The sequence below is a fragment of the Nanorana parkeri genome, unplaced genomic scaffold (assembly GCF_000935625.1).
Source record: "Nanorana parkeri isolate BGI_ZX_2015 unplaced genomic scaffold, ASM93562v1 scaffold1585, whole genome shotgun sequence".
Taxonomy (NCBI): Eukaryota; Metazoa; Chordata; class Amphibia; order Anura; family Dicroglossidae; genus Nanorana; species Nanorana parkeri.
Window position 1 is genome coordinate 16,715 of NW_017307853.1, and position 22,680 is coordinate 39,394.

The window sequence follows — 22,680 nt, forward strand, 5'->3', positions numbered from 1 at the left end:
TTTTTTAATTATTTTTTTTTTACATGTTTATTTATTTTTATTTAAAAAAAAAAAGTCTCACTTAACTTTATTGCCATCAGACAGGATCTAACAATCTCCTGTCTGATAGCAATTGGAGGTGACAGGTTCTCTTTATTGAACCCCTCACCTCCAGGACAGGAGTTCTAGCACCGTGCTAGAACTCCTGATCTGTACCCCCTTGGGCGGAGTGTGACAGCCAATGGAAGATACTGTAATGTATGTACAGTACAGCAGCCAATCACTGGACTTCTCTCAGCCAGTGGTGCATGCTGGGATAGGGTACAGATATTGGTGGGATCTGCCATGTGCTCAGACTAGCCGGGACCAGCCATGGATTAGGGCTGGGTCCTGTTCAGCCTGCCCCCCAGGCTAGGCCGAGGCCTGGGAATGGGCTGGTTAGAAGGAAAAGGTTTCCCTGAAGCCTCCAGCATGGAGGCCTGAGATGCTGAAAGAGGAAGAGAACCGGGACCAGTGCAGGCTCTTGAAGTACCCTGGAACTAAGTGGACTTCAGAGCATGGTCGGTGTCTTTCCTGGATTGAGGATCTGTATCCACCCTGACTGTCGCATCAGTGGTTATCCGATGTCTCCCAGGTGGATCTACACTGGTATTTCTACAGGTTCCGGTGAGTCTGGAGCTTCTGATGGTTACCCCAGGACACATAGAACCCCTATACCCTCTCTCCCAAAGAGAATGTTTAATAAATAGTCTACTTATCATCTTACTACTGGAGTGGACATCAGTCTGTGGGCACCAGAAGAAGGGCGGTTAGGGCTAATGGGCGGCAGCTGAAGATCATCCCCTAGACCAGTGCTTCTTAAAGTGTGGGTCGCGACCCCATGTGGGGTCCCGCAAGTGAACAGGGGGGTCACGATCCGAGTCCCCGGCCAGGACCGCCATCAGGGGGGTATGGCCAGTACTTGTGTGAGGGGCCCAGGCTGCCGAGGAGGTCTGGAATCCAAGCCAGATTATTTTATTTTAGTTTACTGTATTATTTGCAGTTTAGTGTAGTTTTTAAGGTCGCGGTACCCCCTGTGCACTTGGTACCTTCCTGAGCACGTGTGCGCAGGAAAAAAAATGTTTTTACATTGACTGAACTTTCTTTAACTCAGCAGCAGTGGAGCACAGCTGCTGGACGTAAAGGTAAGGAGGGGGCTGGGGCTTAGTAGTACTGACTGACCGACGCTGGGGGGGTATCGGGGGGAGAAGAGGAGAGAGACGCTGACAGATGCTGGGGAAGGGGGGGGGAGACACCGACTTACGCTAGGGGAGAGGGGAGACACCGACCGACGTTGAGGTCCCTTAAAAATGTCCTCGGTCAAAAAGGGGTCACGAGTGGAGAAAGTTTAAGAAGGCCTGCCCTAGACCGACTAGAAGTAAACCGGGCAACCAGCGATCCTACGGGGAATAGCGGACTTTACATTATTAGAAAATATACACTTTTTAAGAATGGGTTCATTAAACACAACTAACCAAAAGCTTGATTGGTCTTTAAAAAGATAAAATGAATGTTGTTACAGTGTTGTATGACAGTAATTCTCAGCCAAACTTGCACAGCACTAAAAACTGGCCTGGTAATGAAGAGGGTGCAACATGCCGGTACTGAAGTGGTTAAAGTTGTATTACCGACTACAGAGCTGCAAAGTGCAGACTTTAATAATAAGACAAATGCGATAAAAGCAAGACGAGGGTGAAATATGTATTCAAAACTAAAGTCAATAGTACAAAGAGGCAACAGAAGAAGAAGTTGCTGGGGCACTATACATTATATCACAAGTCAGCACTCACCTTGACACATTGCTCCAGATAGTTTTGTACAACTGCTACCAGGACTAAAGTCTCCCCCCGGATGAAGGAATAGGGCTTGGTGAGCTCGACGAAGAACGGCAAGTATGTTGTATAGTTGGCCGCATACTTGGTCATCCCAAAACCTCCCTTATCGGACAGGCAGAAAGCAGTTCCTTTCCACTGTGTGATGGTGTCTGGGACAATTTCCGATAAAGCAGCGTGACCGTCTTTACTGAAACACAAATGTAAGGGAATCAGTCACTTGTCTGGGTTTACTGGACTATTTCTTACAGTGCATGGTCAGAGAAAATAAATAAATTAGATGATATAGATATAAATAATATACATAGATTATTATGACCTGTATCTTCAGAAACAAATCACTTCTACTGTCGTGGTAAACAACCCGCTTCCCTATTTATACTGGTCTGGCCCTCTAGCAACTTCAGCGCAAAATTATAACTAATTTGCCTACAAACGTCAGGTGGTCATAATAATCTGGCCACTCAGTATATATATATATATATATATATTGTAACAAGGACACTCCACTGAAGACCGGAGGTGCAAGTACAAATTTTCTATATATCTATTAATAAATAATAGATATATAGAAAAATATATAAATATTTACAAATATATATAAATATATATACACACACATTCTTTTTATTATGCCCCATGTAAAGAAACTTGCTGATCTGCCAGAAATCCATTCTGATCCTAACTCCCTGTTTGCGCTGACAACGCTGCCCTTGTTGCACGAAGTCCCGACCAAGGTTGTCAGCCCTGCCTGAGCCTTCTGGACACCAGAACTCCACCCATACATACATGGATTGCTTTCCCAGCAAAAACAAGAAAACAATGCTGCCGACTCATCAAGACTGGGAAGGAAGAGAGCTAGATGGGGGGGAAAAAAATGCCAGGAAATAAGGAGGTCTCTGACTTCCTGCAACTCCAGCTTCTAATGCACACCGATTTTCACTGCACACTGTGAGCTTATCACAGAGTAAGCGGTTTCAGTCCAGGAGAGGATACTGTACAACTCTGCAAGACTGAAGGCAAGGCCGGAGTTCAGCTTTACAGAAGCAACTGCAGTTGATAAGGGTCATTATTTCTCTTTTTAAAGCCGTGTCCCTGTTGGAGCATTTGTTTTTGCTTTGTGTGTGGTCACTGGAACAGATGTGAGGGGAATACCCAATGAGAAAGAAGAGATCTCTGGCACTCCAACGTCCTAAACGTCGGATCCTTTTATTGGCATCACAGGTCTCACAATGTGAAGCAACATTTCAGGACCAATCCTGGTTTCTTCGTCAGGCAAACCAAGTGACTTAACCACATGCACACTGTCAGCTTGTCCATGGAGGATTTTAGGTACTTACTCAAGAGGAACCATGAACCACATGAAAGTGTCCGAGAAGTTCGTCCGAACAGTCTCAATCGCAGGACCTCCAGCGCCACCGGCACCGCCACCAAGACCTCGAGTCGCAGCAACTTTGAGGGAACTTGAAGCTTCTGGAACTTATAAACAATTAAGGGAGAATAATACACACAGGAAGGAGACCTCTCCAAGAAACAAACAAGAACGCCATCGTCACAGAAAGCGGACTTCTAATATCCAGGAACATTCAGGTCAATCTAAAGGCATATCGCCTACAAAAATATCTCCATCAGCCAGTGTAGGAGATGGTTGACAGGAGGAGGGGAGGACGGAGGGAGAGGGAGGACGAAGGGAGAGGGAGGACGGAGGGAGAGGGAGGACGGAGGGAGAGGGAGGACGAGGCTGCAGCTTCCACACTCCACACCAAACACAGGGAGTCATTCACACCATTCAGAGAACACCTCCAGTATCAGATATGAACCAATGCAAGTATCCAAAAGGAGACCATTCCTGGTCCCCACTGGGGAGATTTACCCTTTCATTTGTCCTGGTGACCATCCTCACCGAGACAGAAAGTGATGGGAAAGCCTATATAAAATTGTGTTATCAGAACGAGAGGCGAGCAGAAATATTCTAATGGTGACACCGGGCCAGGAGGTGTGTTTTTATGTGGGGAAGGGGGCACCACGGGATAAGATAAAACTGCTCACCAATATGTATCATCTGTGTGTTTAGCTGTTTGCTAGGGGGTTCATCTTTAAATAAAATGTCACGTGTCTACCCAGGTCTGCTTTTTCATAGGACTGAAATCACATCGTCAGTGCACTCAGATGTGTAAACACTATTGGGACAGACATTTTTTTGTTGGGGGGTACAAATTTAGATTCAAGCATCAAAAGCCACGATTTACCTGCCCCATCTGCAGTTAGGATCTGATTTGATGGCTTGTATCGGCTGTAGTCACAGACCTTCGGCTTTCTCACTTGGTCTCTGGTTGCAAAAATCAATCCGGCTTCCTAAAATACGTGAAAAAAAAACACATTAAAAAAAAGGAAGGGAGAAGGAATGGGGCCATCAGATTTCTGAGGCTACAGAAGGCCCATCAGCCGTGAGGCTAAAGAGAGCTCATCATGAACAGTAGGTAGGGTCAATTTACTAAATAACACATGTGATACTCTTATTATGCATATATGTGCATTCACTTTTTTTGTGGACAGTTTCAAGTTATGGTTTTGAGTCAAGCTTATTAAAGGAGAACTATGAGGTGAGTGCTTTTCACTCACCTCATAGTTCTAGCCGACCTGTGACAATGAGACTGTCACAGGTCGGCTCAGTAGATCGGGAGGTGAGCGAACACATACCGGCGTTCGCTCACCTCTTGATCCTGTCACGGCTCTCTGCCGTGACAGGGGAGGGGCTGGATTCCCCTCTCCCCGCTCCTCCAGCGCTGACTGGCGGAACGGACGGGGGAGGGGGCGGGTACAGCTGGCTCTGCCTCTAGATAGGCAGAGCCAGCTGTCACTCACGCAGCTGGGCGGATCCCGGCATAAATGTTGGGATCCGCTTCAGCTGCGGCGTCTCAGTATACAGCTCGCGGTATACTGAGCCTAGGGTAACGGGAGGACGCTAGTTTGTGTCCTCCCGTTACCCTAAGGAGAACTATGGGGAAAAGCCTTAACCCCATTTTTCTCCTTTAACTACAGGATGTAATTTCATGATAGCATCAATTTTTGTAGCATATGCATGTAAAAAGTGACTGCAGGGATTGGCTTTTTACAGTCACATGCTCCTTCATATCTAGAAGTACTGAATATTTCTTGAAGGGGCAAAACCCATCGGAGAACATACACTAGGGCCCCCAACGTAGTTTATTAGCTTTAGGGAAGAATTTGGGGCATTCTGAGATGCCAGATAAAGATCTTATCTTTAGGAGCTGCAGCAGAATAAAAGGATAATCATGTATTTTAAGCCCACATTTTGGAGGTTTCTTGGGTTTGAGTGGGGCTTATGATCATTGATAATCTCAGTGCAACCTGCCCAATCTTACTCCAGTCAAACTGTAGAGAAGCAGAGACATTGGGTCCAAAGTTGTGTGGTGGCTCCAACACTATCCATACCCAGCACCTGCACTTCACTCTCATAAGCTACCATGCAGCAGACTAGCAGGCAAACTATCCCTCAAGATTAATTTGGGATACCCCTTCAGGACGAAATCATCGATGTTCCTCTGCTTGACAGATCACAAGGCAGCATTGGTGAATTTCAAAGAACCTCAGCTTTGAGGGAGACTTTGGAAACAAAGTTTTAATTGTGCCCTTCTGACTACATGTTTAAACACCATAGCACAGTACACCAAAGTGTTGGGGAGGGCCTGGACCAAATCCTGAATCCTCTCAAATTCTTTTGCCATGTCACAGAATGGAAGACTTCCAAGCTTGCATGCCCTGCTTCAGCTTACCAAGTAAGTTGAAGTAAGGAACATTGTTGATGGACTTTGGGCTTATGTTAACAGGCAAATACATCTTGCATTCTGCTTGCAATTGAGATGAGATCTTTCCGCGTTCATGGACAGGTGCATGACCTTGTTGGGGAAATTTTATTAGGATGTGTTTTATGGAGCATAGCCGGGGTTAATCAGCACTGAGGATAAACCATTGGAGTGGATATCTTCCGTCCTATGGATGTGGAGACGCGGCCGCTGTGCTCAGATGTACACAGTGCCCCTGTGTAATGTGCAGATTTATTCGCTTGGCGTGGATGTATTTGCTTTGAGAACACGGTATCATTTGGATACATATCTGCCTGAAGGGACATACGATCGTGGCTTTTTGGTGAGTCTGATCAACGCACTGGAAATAATATGGCGTTGTCCCTGCAGATAAACTCGCATTCACAGGAATCATAGTATAGTTCTATTAGGCATGGTTCACTGAGCCTTGCTGAATAGAATTTGCGCTAGTGGTAACGGCGGGAGTATGTACGCGGGTATGATGGGACCAACGTTTACGGTTAACACGAACTTCTTGGTGTATCTGCAGCAGGTTCTACCCCCATTGACTTGCATCGAGTTCAAATTTGAACCGAACTCTGGCCTGTTTGGCCCATCACTATACATTACCAAGAAGAAGTGAAAAGTTTGCCTTAAAAACTTTCCGATCTACTTGTGGTTACAACAAGATTCTCTAACACATTACAATGATCATCTTTAGTTCAGCAGACTTTACAAGTATTCTCACCTTAAGATTCTGGTAGCTGTCACTTTCAGAGTCGCTGCTCACAGGTAAATAGTCAATCCCTTTAAAGAAGATCAGCTTGTTCGGGTCTAGACATTGAGGCTCTGGATCCTCCACATTAAAACCAGCGATATTGTAGCCATAGGACCAGTAGGAAAATAAGCCATGGATCTGTTACACAAACAGAGAGTTAGGATAAAGACACAGCACAGTCACCCTCATATACCTACCTTCATACGTCTGAGGTTATTGAAAGGATACTTTCAAGCAAAAAAAAAAGTGAAGCTTCTGTTTTAGAAGGTTGCAGGGAAGTTGCTAGACAGACAGACACACACACACACACACACACATCTGATTGCAAAATATCCCTACCAGAGGTTTCCTATTCACCCAACTCCCATTAAAAAGCTGAATGTCATTCTTCCAAGATGGATTACTCATAAATTTAGAAGAAACTGACCCTTGCGGTGGCATCATGGAGGGGGAGGCACACAAACTAAAGCAGGCGAAAATGTACCAGAATGTAGGTCAGTGAAGACCTAGTTTAAAGGGTCAGGCCACCATTTTTTGTTACTTTAAAAGAGAACTATGGGGTAACCTTTTTCTTCAATAGTTCTCTTTAGGGTCACGGGAGGACATATACTAATCTCCTCCCGTGACCTTAAAGCTCAGTATATAGCGGGCTATTGCCAGTTATATACTGAGAGTGCCGCAGCCAGGATGGATCCCGGCAATACTGTCGAGACCCACCCAGCTGCCTGATTGACAACAAGCTCTGCCTATCTAGAGGCAGAGCCAGCTGTGCCCGCCCCCTCCCTGTTCATTCCTCCAGTCAGCTCTGGTGGATCAGAGAGGAGGGGGATCCCTGTGGGGAGTCGTGACCGACAGTCACCGCTCTTCAGGAAGAGGATCGGGAAGTGACGATGTGTTCGCTCCCTTCCCAATCAATAGAGGCGACGTGTGAGTTTCACTGTCACACGTCGGCTCTAACTATGGGGATAAGTGTAAATCACTCACCTCATAGGTTTTTCTGCAACTGTCAGTTTCTTATGATCTCTTAGAGTCTCAGTTGGTGAGACCTCTGCGCCAATTTCCCAGGCCTGCAAGTCTTCTGTGCCCATTATGAAGGTCTCTCTCCAGCCACCTGTTTTTTTTTTTTATACTATGGTGAATCCAATAGGAGCTGCAACATGTGAGGTGGACAAGAACATCCAAAGGGTGTGATGCAACACCCAAAAATTCCAGGTGGACAGAAGAAAGTTGGAAAATCTTGTAGTTGCAGTATTCAAGAAAACATAAGGACCCAGGAGCTGAGTTACATAGTTACATACATAGTTACATAGTATTTGAGGCTGAATAAAGACATTAGTCCATCAAGTCCAACCTATTAGGATCTGATTCTAGGAGTACCTGTACCCCTGTATATTACGGTCCCGAAAGAAATCGTCCAAAAGTTTCTTGAAGAAATAACATTAGGTAGAGGTACTGGAAGTTTCACACCCCGGGTTGTAATGTGGAAGAAGGTATTTCCACAGTGGGGTGTGCAAATGCCCAAAGGGAGAAAAGAAAAAGGGGCTTTTTAGAAAACAATCCCAGACCTCAGAGATAAAATCTTAGAAGAACATTTATTTGAGATATCATTTTAAACATTATTAAAAAGCAAAAAAGTCAAAAATAAATCACAGATAAAAACATATGCGGATGCATTCACCATCCGGTGACAATACCGTACAGTTATTAAATCTGCAGTTGCTTGTTTTCAAAGTTCTGCTTTTGCGCTGTAGTTTGTTGCTGTTTTTCTCCCAGACGTCTGGGAGAAAAACAGCAAAACACTACAGCGCAAAAGCAGAACATTATAGCCTCCAATTCAACAACGTCTGCTGTTGCTGCCTCTCGCCTGACGACTACAGTGTGCTCTCTCCGACGCGACCCCTCCACCCCTCCACCTGCATCGCATGTGGCAATCCTTGCTCGACAGAATCAATTCCTATCTGAATATAAATACAGTTGCTCTCATCATATTCTTGTGCTTATGCTTCTGATCAACTGAACGTGAAGATATATACACGACACATATATTTTTCTTCTGCTCTCTTTCCCTGAAGAAGCCCCGCTTGGGCGAAACATGTTGGGACATACAGGAGCACTCATATAACTTTGAAAACAAGCAACTGCAGATTTAATAACTGTACGGAATTGTCACCGGATGGTGAATGCATCCGCATATGTTTTTATCTGTGATTTTTTTTTTTTTACTTTTTTGCTTTTTAATAATGTTTAAAATGATATCTCAAATAAATGTTCTTCTAAGATTTTATCTCTGAGGTCTGGGATTGTTTTCTAAAAAGCCCCTTTTCTCCCTTTGGGCATTTGCACACCCCACTGTGGAAATATCTTTTTCTTCTACAAAAGTTTCTTGAACAATTCCACATTATTTGCTGAAATCACCGCCTGTGGCAGTGAGTTCCAGACCCTAACTGATCTTACTGTGAAGAACCCCCTTCGCCCCTTGTGCTGGAATTTTCTTTCCACCAATTTTAGGTGATGGCCTCTAGTTTTTGTAATGGAGTTAATTTTAAACAGTTTATCGCTAATGTTGCTACCGCCATTGAACATTTTGTACATGGAAATCATATCCCCCCTTAATCTCCTCACCTCCAATGTGAACATGTTTAAATTTAGTAGCCTTGTCTCGTAGCTCTGGTCCTCCATACCCCTAATTAGTTTGGTTGCCCTCCGCTGGACTTTTTCCAACTCAAGGACATCTTTTCTTAGTACTGGTGACCAGAACTGGACCGCGTACTCCAGATGAGGTCGAACCAATGATCTATAAAGTGGCAAAATTATAGACTTGTCCCTGCAATACATCCCCTTTTTAATACAGGACAAGACCCTGCTAGCTTTGTTTACAGCAGCCTGGCACTGCAAGCTACCTTTCTGTTTGTTGTCTACAATGACCCCCAAATCCCTCTCCATGCCTCACTTCCCCAGCGGCATACCCATAATTGTATAACCCATTTGTTTATTTTTAATTCCAAAGTACATTACTTTGCATTTATCGACATTAAACCTCATCTGCCACATTAATGCCCACTCCCCTATTTTATCCAGGTCCTCCTGTAATGTTATAATGTCTAAGTCCGTGCCTATTACCCTCCCACTTTTGGTGTCATCCGCAAACACGGAAATATCGCTGTTAACACCCTCCCCGATGTCATTAATAAATAAGTTGAACAATATGGGACCCAGCACAGAACCCTGAGGCACACCGCTCACAGCGGTGGCTCCCGGCATCCCCTTCTCTTCTGAGAAAGCCATGTCAACCTATGCAGCAAGACAAAAAGATAAAGAGCAAGACTAAAATTATTGTTTCTAAAACACAGGTCCAAGTTAGCAGAGGTCGACTCTTCTGGTCACTGACCAATACAGATAGACAGACAGAGCGAGAGAGAGAGAGACAGACAGAGATACAGAGAGACAGAGACAGACAAGAGAGAGACAGAGACACAGAGAGACAGACAAGAGAGACACAGAGAGACAGAGACAGACGAGAGAGAGACAGAGAGAGACAAGAGAGAGACAGGGACAGAGAGAGACAAGAGAGAGACAGGGACAGAGAGAGAGACAAGAGAGAGACAGGGACAGAGAGAGACAGGGACAGAGAGAGACAGGGACAGAGAGAGACAGGGACAGAGAGAGACAGGGACAGAGAGAGACAGGGACGGAAAGGAGATAATTACTTTGTTTTTGAAGCACTTCTCTATGTCCATATCGACTTTCTCAACAACAACTTCTCCCTTCAAGATGCTGAATACAACCAGGTTGGCATTGGGCGCCATGTCCGCAGACACAGAGAGAGGGATGTTAACAGAGCCATTCATTGCTGTAAGGAGAAAGCGCATTTAATTCATGCAGATACAGGATTAGAGAAAGTATGGTGCCAAACAAAATGTCATACCAGTTCTACTACTTTGAAGTCTATTTATCGATTGTATTAATTAAGCTTTCGCACAATGAACACATAAAACTACTTACAGCTGGTCAAATCAGCATCTTGGTGACCGGCGTGAATAATCTTCGATCTGGCCATGACCTAAGAGGAGGCAATAAATTGTATATAATAAAAGAACACTACAAAATTAGAAAGGTTTTTATTAGAAAGGTTTTTAGTTATACACAAAGATTAAATTGAAAAACAATCTAAATTAAATATTATATAACTAAGAAGCTTTCAGTCATTTCAAGCTAATGTACCTTGCTAGACAATAAAGTGCACCTGTAAAAAAAATAAAACGTAAAAAAAATACTGCAAAGCCCGATCAGTCTCATTTGCCTTCATGCCATTTCCATGAACCAGGGGCATTGCTTTTATTGTGAGAGACCTGGGGCGCCTAGAGGAGAATAATTAATTGCCAAATGGTGGGTGAAACCCAAATGCACTAAAAGTGTGTGTGTAGGGGGAGGAGGGGGGGTACCATCTGCAGCAGAAAGGGAGGCTTTGTATGGGTCTCCAAATCCAAATACCAACCCACAGGCCAATTTCGGCCCGTTACCAGTACCATCCAGCTCCATCTGTCAGATGCAGACCGCACAGCTGGTCCAGTCAGCGCCGGCAAGCTCCTTTTGGCCAGAGCTCTGGCCAAAAGGATGGATTAGTAAGGTCTGCACCAGACCATACTAATCAACCCCTAGATCACCAGGGATTGTGCAGGTAATAGGGGTTGCTTTTTTTTTTTTAAGTGTGTGCGTGTATTAGCCCAGGTTCACACGCTCTGTGACCTGTCAGTTTAGGTGCGATTTAGGGATTTGTGACAGGAATTTGAATTTTCCTGCAGTAGGAATCCCTAATGTGGCAGCAGTGGTCACCTATTTAAGTTAATAGTCACCCACTGCAAACATCCCAACTCAATATTCTCCCGCTATTAGATAGTGGCTCCCGGCCGCCCGGGAGAGAAACACTTCCTCCCGGAAAGGTTTAATCTGCTCGATCGAGCAGATGAAACCTTTCCCTGCGATCGTTTTTCTTTTTCTGACATCAGGAGCCGCAGCCCGACCGTCAGTCAGAAAAGAAAAAAAAAAGCATAAGAATGCATAGCTAGATTCCTATTGGCTATTGCACTTTGCAATAGCCAACTAGCTAATGCACCCGCCCACTGATGCTGTCAATCAGCAGGGGGACCTGAATTTTTCTATCAGATCCACTTCTGGTGATTGAAAGCAGCAGAGGGCGGGTACAATAGCTAGTTTGCTATAGGCTATTGCAAAGTGCAATAGCCCATAGGAATCTAGCTATGCATTCTTATGCCTTTTTTTATATATTTACAGTATTCTGACGACTGCAGCTGTCGGAATACTAAAATAAAAAAAAACCCTGCAGATAGCAAAGAAGCTATTGCTTCATGTGCCATCTACCATCATTTCAGGGGGGTGCTCTTTCCCAGCCCCCCCTAACCCCCCTCTGCGGATGGGGCGGGGGGGGAGGGCACCTCCCTGAAATGAGAGGGACACCTCCCTGAAACTGCTTCTTTCAGGTTGGGATCCCTGCCTACTGCATGTAAACGGCTGCACACTGCCTGTGATTAGCGTCCAAGGATAGTGATTGTTTTCCAGCTACATGGAAGCATATATAATAAAATGTTTCAGCTTAGGCACTGTGCCACAAGACTGTAGCAATATGGTGTTCACTGGCTATTCATTTTGCTATGGTGCCATGTGATTTCTAGCTAGGCCCCTGTGAAATACCCCCGTCCATGCAGACCTTTGACCATTTGCAACTCTATCCAAAACGAAATAAAGTTTTGGTTTTGAGTACATTTTAAAATAACTAATGTTTTCTAAAGAAATCTGTTTCTATACTATGCAAGAAACGTTTTATGAACTTCCATTCCATTTGCAAGTTAAAACACTGTTAAAAAATATACACAATGGCACAAAAAGAAGTTTAAAAATAATAATGATACAACAACAACAACAAAATAGACCTCTAATGAATTGCTACTGCGTACAATTATGCAATATCACAAGACAAAAAAGGTTCCGTTTCCCTTTCCCCATCATACTCACTAGATAATAGAATCTGACTGAAGTTGCTTTCTCTCCGACGCCATCCCGGCTCATGGCATACTGCATCTCAAAATTATTGCTCTGCCCACATTTTAATTCTCCTCGTATGCGCTTTGCCTGAATGAAGCTACCCGTTCGAGAGTAGAAACGGAAAGCCGTGTATTCAGCTGTCGGATAGTCTGTGTCCCTCCAGTCGGCATAATAACACTGATCGGGGTTCTTATAACTGATCTGTAGAAACAGAAAGATCATTTAGAAGCAGCCCGGAATTGTACTGAAAGTGGATATACCGACTTCGCCGCACACTGCGAGCTTCCCACGATGTGCAGTAGAAGCTGCAGCAAGTGAGATGGAGCCCGTCTACTTTCCCCGACTGGATGTCTATCATCTAGGTCTTTCAATCATGAAAGCTCACAATACAAGCGGGCTTTACCAAGAGTGCAAACACAGTCTGCCTAGAACACTCACTCCTCCAGACTGACACCCACCCATCAAAGGCATTTTAAGATTTTTATAAACCGGTTACAAGTTAAATGCCACTGATTGCATTAGGGCCAAGGGCAGTACTGAGGCACGTTGCCGTGATGTTTTCAGGAAGCTATGTACAGCACCCTGCCAACCCCTCCCACCAGCCATGATCTGCTGGCATTGCTTAGGGAAACTGAAGAGACCCAGCGATGACATCACTGAGTCTAAAAGAATGTATGTAATGAAAATAGATTGTAATTAAGGATTTCATTAGCATGTTGGGGGGGCAAGATATAGGAAGAATAAACTTCAGCTTTAAGTTTTACTGCAGGCGACTAAGGAAAGTCATCTCTACCTGCATACCACTTCCTTTTGAGGTTAGTGGGAGCATTTTCATCCCCAGTTTTGCAATTTGAAAACTTCCAGCACCAAACACAACCAGTGTCGGGATCTTTGCACCAACATAATATCAGTAATTTACTAACCCGGACTGTAAAGTTTGTTGCCACCATATCAGATGTGTCCATCCCATACTCTATTTTCCCATCAGAGTCAGTCTTCACAGTCCCAATCAGATTCTGGTTGAGCTCTATTTCAACGTCTTCGTTTGGAATTGGCTTTTCTTGCTCATCAACTAGTCGTGCCTGGACAAAAAAAAAAGACAAAATAAGCTGTGAACATTTCAACATATTAGGATTCAACATAAACAAGGGTTACTCCAGCTTATTAAAACACGTGTTGGCACTAAAGCAAGAAGGTCAAATAAGTAACTCTTTGAACTGTATTCTTAATTTCAATAGTTATGAGATTTTCCAAATGGTATAACAATCAAGTATAACCGGAATATATAAAACATGGAGGTATCACACAAAGCTGGAGTTTTTTGAGCATTCCATGGAGGGAGTAAACAGCAGAAGGCATTACGTATAACGATAGCAATCTGATACAGGGTTGTTTAGCATGCTGAATGCTCCTTCCTTAATTCCAGATTAACCTTGTATGAACGTGGATAGCCAAACAGAGATAAATACCTCACTCCGCTAACTGGGAGAAGAGGCAAAGTAGGATGGAGAAAAAGGCAAGTAGTGTTAGAAGAGGAAAAAGGGATAGACAGAAAAGGCGAGACAAAGGAAGGAGTTGGTCCATTCCTGGTGTAGGAGCAAAGGATGGGATTGTTCTATCAGATTTCAGAGTGTCAGCAGGCACTCATCAAAAGATTGCACCCACAAGTGTTGGATCCATGGGTTCCAAATTTGTTCAATGCGGAGGATCATGTCTGCCAGCCTCACCAAAAGTCACTTGTTGACAAAAAAGGTCCATTGGAGCCTGTGCTGTACTTCTGAGAATGGAAGTGTAGATGACTTCCATAATTTGGCCACTGTCGTATTCTTATTTCTTTAGGCCTATACAGGTTCTTGAAGAATCCAATAGGCTCAAAAGGCAAACGGTACACTATATGGTCAAAGTTTCAGGACAACTGATCACCACACCAACTATAAAGTCTGTAGCTATCCCTCCACAATGGATTCCAGTGAAGGGTACTGTTAAAGGAGAACTATGGGGTTAGGGATTTTCCCCATAGTTCTCCTTAGGGTAACGGGAGGACACAAACTAGCGTCCTCCCGTCACCCTAGGCTCAGTATGCCGCGAGCTCTAGCTTGCGGTACACTGAGACGCCGCAGTATACTGTGAGATGCAGCTTGCGGTATATTGAGACGCCGCAGCTGGAGCGGATCCCGACAATTATGCCTGGATCCGCCCAGCTGCGTGACAGCTGGCTCTGCCTATCGGAGCGGGAAGGGGGAATCCAGCCACTCCCCTGTCACGGCAGAGCACCGTGACAGGATCGAGAAGTGAGCGAACGCCGGTATGTGTTCACTCACTTCCCGATCTACTGAGCCGACCTGTGACAGTTTCACTGTCACAGGTCGGCCAGAACTATGAGGCTGAGTGCAAAGCACTCACCTCATAGTTATCCTTTAATGCTACAGAATGCATAAGACATTTTAGACAAGTGTGCACTTGTGGCAAGAGTTTGCCGAGAGCCCTTTGCTGTTCCAGCAGGACTGTGCCCCTGTAAACAAAGCTAGCTCCATAAAGACATGGTTTAAAGGAGTCTGGGGTGCAGTTTCCTGCACAGAGCCTTGACCTCAACCCCACTGAACACCTTTGGGATGAAATGGAATGCAGATTGTGAGCCAGATCATCTCATCCAACATCAGTTCCTGAATTCACAAATGCTTTTTTGGTTGAATGGGCGCACATTCCAACAGACACCCCAAAATCTTGTAGAAAGACTTCCCAGAAGACAAGAGACCGTTATGTCTGAAAAAGGGGAAGCCAACTCCAGATTAATGCCCATGGTTCTGAAATCAGATATCAAACATACTGTATATTTTCAGGTGTCCATTAAGGTTTAGCCATATAACAGTTTAGACTGCATTGGCGCAATCTCATGACTTCTAAAGTATGCTCACATACCCACATTTGAATATGGAGGAGCCGAGTGATTTGGGCAAAATTGATTTTGGGACTTGGGTGAAATTCTTAGGACACCCCCCCCCCCTATTTTTCATTAATGTAAAATGTGTTTTTTCCTTTGGAGTATTTAGATCCCATTCTTGTGTGCTGTGTTAAGGAGCTTGGAATCATGTGCACTGTGTCATGCATTAGCACATATTGCTATTCATTTTGAATTATCATGACCCCTGATATGCTACATTGTTGTAGCACTCATGTTCTGCATCACAAGAGTTTTTTGACTATTTTTTTTAACTCAAGTGTTCTTTGGATGTTTTCTCCCCCTTTTTTGTGTATAGAATTGTTTTTTTGTGTTGTGCCATTTTAAATTATATCCAGGTCCAGGATATTTGAAAAACTGAAACCCTCAGGAGGCATTAAACCGGCAAGGCAATTAACCCATAAAAGCCACCTTCTTTTTTCCTTTCTCCATTAAGTTCAATATAAAACCTTCGACCCAACGATGCAATTTTGCTGCAGTTTACAACGGTTGATGAAATTCAATTTTGCTCATCTCTAAAATTTGAACAGAAAAAGCAGTGGCCACATCAAAATCCTGTACAAACAAAGTAATTTGATAGCAAATTTTACCAAATTGGAGGTTTCCAGCCAGCCCTACATCAAGTGCCGGGACTGATGTCCTAGAACCCTCCACAAGTGATGTAGAATTTACTCACCACAATAGGATATTGAATACCCCGTTTGTAGTGCCGATTCATGGCACTGTAGTCAAAGTTAAGCCTTGCTGGTTGGGTGGTGACCCACACATAACGGGAATTTGAAACTTGGATTCCTATGGAAGATACAAGAAAATATTTTTTTCGATTTTCAGAACCTGTATGGGAAAATTAAACACTAATGACACACACGGAAATTATAATGAGTACATACAGTTGTGTGAAAAAGTGTTGGCCCCCTTCCTGATTTTTCATTGTTTTTCACGTTTGTGACACTTTAATGTTTCAGATCATCAAACAAATTTAAATATTAGACAAAAAATAAACACAAGTAAACACAACATGCAGTTTTTAAAGGGAGGTTTTTATTAAGGGAAAACAAAATCCAATACCACATGGCCCCGTGTGAAAATTTTTTTGCCCCCTAAACCTAATAACTGGTTGGGCCACCCTTCGCAGCAAGAACTGCAATCAAGCGTTTGCGATAACTTGCAATGAGTCTGTTACAGCGCTGTGCAGGAATTTTGCCCACTCATCTTTGCAAAATTGTTGTAATTCAGCCACATTGGAAGGTTTGAGCATGAACCGCCTTTTTAAAAAGGTCATGCCACAGCATCTCAATAGGATTCAAGTCAGGACTATGACTAGGCAAGTCCAAAGTCTTCATTTTGTTTTTCTTCAGTCATTCAGAGGTGGACTTGCTGGTTTGTTTTGGATCATTGTCCTGCTGCAGAACCCAAGTTCGCTCCAGCTTGAGGTCACGAACAAATGGCCACACATTATCCTTCAGGATTTTTTGGTAGACAGCAGAATTTATGGTTCCATTTAACACAGCAAGTCTTCCAAGTCCTGAAGCAGCAAAACAGCCCCAGACCATCACACTACCACCACCATATTTTACTGTTGGTATGATGTTCTTTTTCTCAAATGCGGTGTTACTCTTACGCCAGATGTCATGGGACTCACACCTTCCAAAAAGTCAACTTTTCCCTCGTCAGTCCACAGAGGATTTTCCCAAAAGTCTTGGGGATCATCAAGATGTTTTCTGGCATAACGGAGACGAGCTTTTATGTTCTTTTTGCTTAGCATCGATTTTCGTCTTGGAGCTCTGCCATAAAAACAGGAAGGGGGGGGCCAACACTTTTTCACACAACTGTATATGATAGTTACCTGTTCCATCCTCAGTAATTATAAACTCTAGTCGCACGAACATTTCCGTCAACCCCATGGAACGTCCAGACATGTCTATGGCACCGTTGTAAACCCCTTCACGACTGAGCTGTTGATGAACAAAAGAATAAAAACGACACATCCTCCCAGTCTATATATCTACATGCAACAAGTGCCAGCTTGGACATACACACACCATCCTGTCAGACCCATAGGATTTCTATGATACAGATTTATCATGAGGAGCATGTTAAATGAGCCAGCTTGAAGGTCAGAAGCCCATCATGCGTAGGGTTTACTCACCTCTCCTGTCATATTGGAGCAGACCTCTCCTTTCTCTCCGAGGCAGTTCTGGCGTCTGCCGTACAAACCGGACTGTTTACAATATAGCATCGTGACTTTGCCAGCCACTGGCTCACCATAGGTGTACCTGAGGTGAAGAAAAACAGCAGTCAAGTCAGAGATAGCTACCAGTTCCTTACCGCCAATCATAAAGAGTATAGGTATCCATGGGTTTTGTTCCAGTAGTGAACATGGCATGCAAAAGAAGGTTAACGACCCCTTTGATGCTCAACATTGTTGTATATATCTGGCTATGGTGCCATCCTACTAGAGCCTCAGTTAGTAGCAGAGTACACCTACAGCATGAAAACACACACACACACATATGTATAGCCTTCACTACACCATTTATTCTAGCGGAGCCCCTTATGGACATCATGAATGGATTTCATTTCACTCCAAATGTTACAGATATTGAATTCTGCAGAGAACCGCAGAAGAACACCCTTCTCTGTCCTCAGGAATGTTTAGCAGCCCACACCTGGCAAGGCGACAATGCCGCACAGTGCAAGATCATCTTCTCGCAAGATCTAGGCTACTCAACATTCTCCGAGATCTGGGTGGAAGGAAGGTGTCATATAGGCACCACGAGAGAAAGCTGGGAAAATGCCATATCATCATCTACCTTCCCCCAAAGGGGGTTTTTCCCCCCCTTTCCACCTCCACTAAGCAGACCTTATTGCCCGCTTCCCAGCAGGGATTTTTTTTCTTCACTTTCTGGTCCAAAGACACAATGGTAAGTAAGAAGAGATTTCTTTAAAGCAAAGTTGTCAATGAAACAGGATTACCATTGGGAGCTTTCCCCTCACCTCCAGTTCTTAGGAAAGCCCACATGTTGTAGTTTTCACATGACTTTCTTTACCAATAATAAAATGGGACATGAAGACCAATAGGGAGTTATAGCAATCAAAATCTGCCAGAGGTTCTAACCATTCCGCATGCTATGCATTCTGAAACAAAATCACACACATCAGTCCCGGCTTGGACTGAAGCACAGCCAGTATGGCCACTCCTTTACCACCCGCAAATACTTACATTGCAGAGATTGAGAACTTCAGAACACCTTGCAATGCAGAGATCGTGTCTGGGACATCCACGGCCACACTGAACCTGGGCAGCACTGAAAGTCACATGCACAAAATAAGCGCAATTAGCAATTTTTTATTATTTTTACCAACACAGAGAAGGCAATCTATAGTCTATAGTCAAACAATATTGCTCATGTTAAGTGCATTGAAAAGACAACTTTTTCTACTTTAATTTTGGAAAGAACAGGGAACTGTTGTGTACCCGGTAATTTTTCTTCTCCCAGTCTGTGCCATGTTAGAAGGATTTCCCTTGCCAAGGAGAATTTTTTTTAAAAAGGCAATAGGCAGTAGGGGGGCGAAGCATGTCAGTAGAAGGATGTGGGTGGATTGCCTCGGTCACTGCTGACAGAATAAGGTTTTTGTACGCATAGGATCAGCGGTACGCAGATTCACTACCTTTATATGTAGACCGTGTGGGGCAGGGGTGTCCAAACTTCGGTCCTCCAGCTGTGGTGGAACTACAAATCCCATGAGGCATTGCAGGATTCTCACAGCTACAGACATGACTATCGGAGAGAAATGCATCATGGGATTTGAAGTTTCGCCGCAGCTGGAGGGCCAGAGTTTGGACATTCCTGGTCACTGTGGGCAAATGGTGGAACCCAGAGGATGGGGAGACCGTGGTTGGTGGGAGGACACAGGACATCACAGCAGTTACAAGGAAATGTGTCAGGTTTAGATCATACTTGGGTATGTCGAAACGCAACAACAAAAATTGTTCTGTATTGCAGCACACCAATCATTCTATGTGGTGGCTGCATAAGTTTTTTGTTTTTTTTTTACTTCGTTTTCACCTGCTGATGTTGCCAGTAACACTTCCTGTCCTTGGGTGACAACACTCAATTACTGAACATTATCTGGAGAGGCAGCGCTACCACCCCCAAGATGCTCTCTTCCATTTTGGACTGCAGCACTCTTCTCCATAACATAGGGAGGAAGTGTCCTGTAGTTCAGAAAGAACTGTACAGGGCTGACAACACTGCTTGGGAATAGCAGAGGCAAGAGAGTACAGGTGGTTAGAAGGTCATTGGATTTGTTGCAGGACCAACAGGTTCTTTTTGCATTGAAATATAAAATGTAAAGGTTTCGTTACATCTGTTAACAGACCAAAATGGAACAAATAAGTTAACCACACTTGCTGCCCGGAGCAATTTCTTACATTCACACATTATTAAAAAACCACACACACATTTTTGGCTAGAAAACAGCTTCAGACCCCCAAATAATTATATATTTTCTGAAAGCGGAGGCTCTGTAGAATAAAAAGATGCTAGTGGCAATTTTTTATGTTGTACAGTATTTGCAGAAATGTTTGTCAAACAAGTATTTTAAGGATAAATTACACTAAAATGAAATTTAGTGCACAGAAACAGAATATAATGCCCAATTTTCTGGTAAAATGTAAAAGATGGGGTCACGCCGGGTAAATAGATACCAAACAAGCCTTAAAATTGCATGCGTCCGTGAAACCACAAAAAAAATTACACACACACTTCCCATAGGCGACACTTGAAACACTTTTATGGCTCATCAGTTTAGTGCCAACATTGATTGATGGGCAGGGCTTGAAAAATCTGCCTGCCCATCTGACGAGAGGATGCCAGAGCCCGACGAGTAGCCGGCCGGGAGCTTTACATTCAAGCGATCGGGCATCTCTAGAGACACCCGATCGCTTGCATTAGCAGCAGCTGTCACCAGTCCCAAGAGCCACTGTGCCCAGTGTGCCGGGACAGGCACGGCTGCTCTGTGACAGAAGATCATATGGGATATTGGTACACATTCTCCCTCTGAACTTCTCTACGTCCCCGAATGCAGGAAAGTGATCTATATAACATCACTTCCGCATTTAGCGGTCATTCCCAGCTACAGAAGCTGGGGAGAAGATCTCTGCTTCACCAGATTCTCTGGGGGGAGGGGGTAATTTTTTTTAACTTTACTGTTGGGGGCTTCAGGGAAAATATTAGGAGGTCTAAAATAGACTGATATTTCCCTTTTAAAATAGAAAAAGGAGATTGAGGACACAGTCCTCAGAGACACAGAGCCCTCAATCTTTCTGCAGCCCCTGTTATAAATGAACAGGAAGCCTCTACACTGAGTTTTCCTGTTCATTCATACCTTGTGGATATAGTGGGTTTACCATGTCCACGATCATGAATGAACAGGAGGGGATGTAGATCACTATTCATTCATACTTGGGGACATAGTAAACATACTCTTGCCTCAATTATTTACAAACACTCAGCGATCACTAACTGCTTGTACCCTCTCTCCATCCTGACTCACGGTCACAGGAGGCTGACTGAGCGGTGCAGAGAGGAGAGCTCGGTCTCCTGTGTCAGCTGACTCCTCTCCCACACCGCCGGCCTTCTGCGACAGCTGTCTCCGGGAAGAGAGCTCAGCCTCCTGCGACAAAACTGACAGCTATCTTCGCCCCCACACCGCTCCCCTAATTTGTCACAGGAGGCTGAGCGGTGCGGGAGGAGAGACGCTGGCCGCTCACATCGCTCCCCCCCCCTTCCCCCGCACCACTCAGCCTTCTGTGACAGTTTCTCTCCTTCCCCCTGGGCACTGTGCCAGAGGGGACATAGAGCAGCGCCCAGCAGGGAGGAGAGAAACCAGGGATGCACCGCTATTTCAGCCAAAAGATAGCACTTCGGCATCTTGCCAAAAGTGCCAATTACACCCGATATATTTCGGCGGCTGAAGTAGCAAAAAGGTCAAACATTACATTAAAAAGGACTATTACTAGCTATACTATGACCTGGATAAAAGGAGAGCCTTCACAGACATGCTTTAAAATCATTGATATAGTGATTTGCGGGGGCTTGGTGTGGCCACATTTGCCAGAGTCCGCGCAAAACAGTCTCTGACCCATCCCAATTGGCCCCACAGCACAAAGGAGTGTGGAATGCCCCTGCTGCATATAATTAGACATGGAGAGAGCTATGCGAGTGAAATTTCAGCACAATCTTGGCCGAACTTGATGTTATGAATTGTAGAATAGTTACCATATTCTTCCACTGTAAAATATTGTGACATGGAATAACTGGATTCTCTCTCAGCTATGACGCTGTAGGAACCGACAGGTGCATCTTTGATCAGCGGGAACTCCATTGACAACACCCCACGCTGCGTTTCTTGGTTTCGCCATTGCTTGATCCTGGTCCTTGAAGGATCCTAAAAGCAGAAGGAAGAGGTTATCAAGACTAGAATAGCCAAAAACCACTTCTCTGTGCAGTTATCGGTGCTGCATTAACTCTAGACCAGGGTTTCACAACCTTTGTTCTCCCACTTTACATCAGTCCTACCATCACAAAGGGTCAAGACACCCCTGAGGAAGCCAGAAGACACACAAGGGTTGAGAAAGAATGCTCTAGAATATCCGGAATATAAAACCACCTAATTATGACACAACACACACACACCCCTGGACAATGCACCTTCAAAAAACACCAACCAGCAATGGCATCTCCTATATGTCTATCTTGTCAAGTTACCTTTGAGACAAAAATATTTAATCCAACAACCTTATTCAATTTATAGAGAAAAAACACAAGCAAAGAAGCTGCAGGCATTGCGTTAAATATAGTTTTGAGTAAATATTAAAATCACTCACAGCAAGACAAGACCATGGGCTCATCTGAAGTATCAGTGCCACATGAAAGATGAACCCTGGAACCTCTTCCTGGCAGTCTGACTTAAGGAGGCTTGAGGAAGGGACTAAGCCTAGAAAAACCTCACATGTCTCAAAAGAAGCGTGTTACCCGAGGTCATCCAGGTTGCGATGGATGCTGCATGTGTTTTCTTAATCAGGTCCAGTGAGCAGACACAGGAAGAGGTTCTGGTGCTCATCTTTCATGCCACACCGTGGACATGTGACATGAGCCCATTGTCTTTACCTTGCTGCAAGTGGGAAAATGCCCTCCCCCC

At 44.3% G+C, this 22,680-nt stretch overlaps 1 protein-coding gene across 1 annotated transcript in view; it reads right to left on the reverse strand.

Moving 5' to 3' along the window:
* Nucleotides 1-22,680, reverse strand: part of LOC108798916 (alpha-2-macroglobulin-like) — a gene marked incomplete at its 3' end in the record, with an annotated part of 53,488 nt that overhangs the window by 14,763 nt on the left and 16,045 nt on the right. The window contains exons 4-18 of the mRNA XM_018570722.1: nt 21,759-21,927; nt 18,698-18,782; nt 17,624-17,750; nt 17,321-17,429; nt 16,151-16,266; nt 13,439-13,597; nt 12,486-12,716; nt 10,458-10,515; nt 10,163-10,305; nt 9,699-9,746; nt 7,613-7,732; nt 6,426-6,593; nt 4,100-4,205; nt 3,191-3,329; nt 1,809-2,040 (exon numbers count right to left, since the gene is read on the reverse strand). Coding sequence (XP_018426224.1) covers nt 1,809-2,040; nt 3,191-3,329; nt 4,100-4,205; nt 6,426-6,593; nt 7,613-7,732; nt 9,699-9,746; nt 10,163-10,305; nt 10,458-10,515; nt 12,486-12,716; nt 13,439-13,597; nt 16,151-16,266; nt 17,321-17,429; nt 17,624-17,750; nt 18,698-18,782; nt 21,759-21,927 — 2,010 coding nt within the window. The remainder of the gene's footprint in view (nt 1-1,808; nt 2,041-3,190; nt 3,330-4,099; nt 4,206-6,425; nt 6,594-7,612; nt 7,733-9,698; nt 9,747-10,162; nt 10,306-10,457; nt 10,516-12,485; nt 12,717-13,438; nt 13,598-16,150; nt 16,267-17,320; nt 17,430-17,623; nt 17,751-18,697; nt 18,783-21,758; nt 21,928-22,680) is intronic.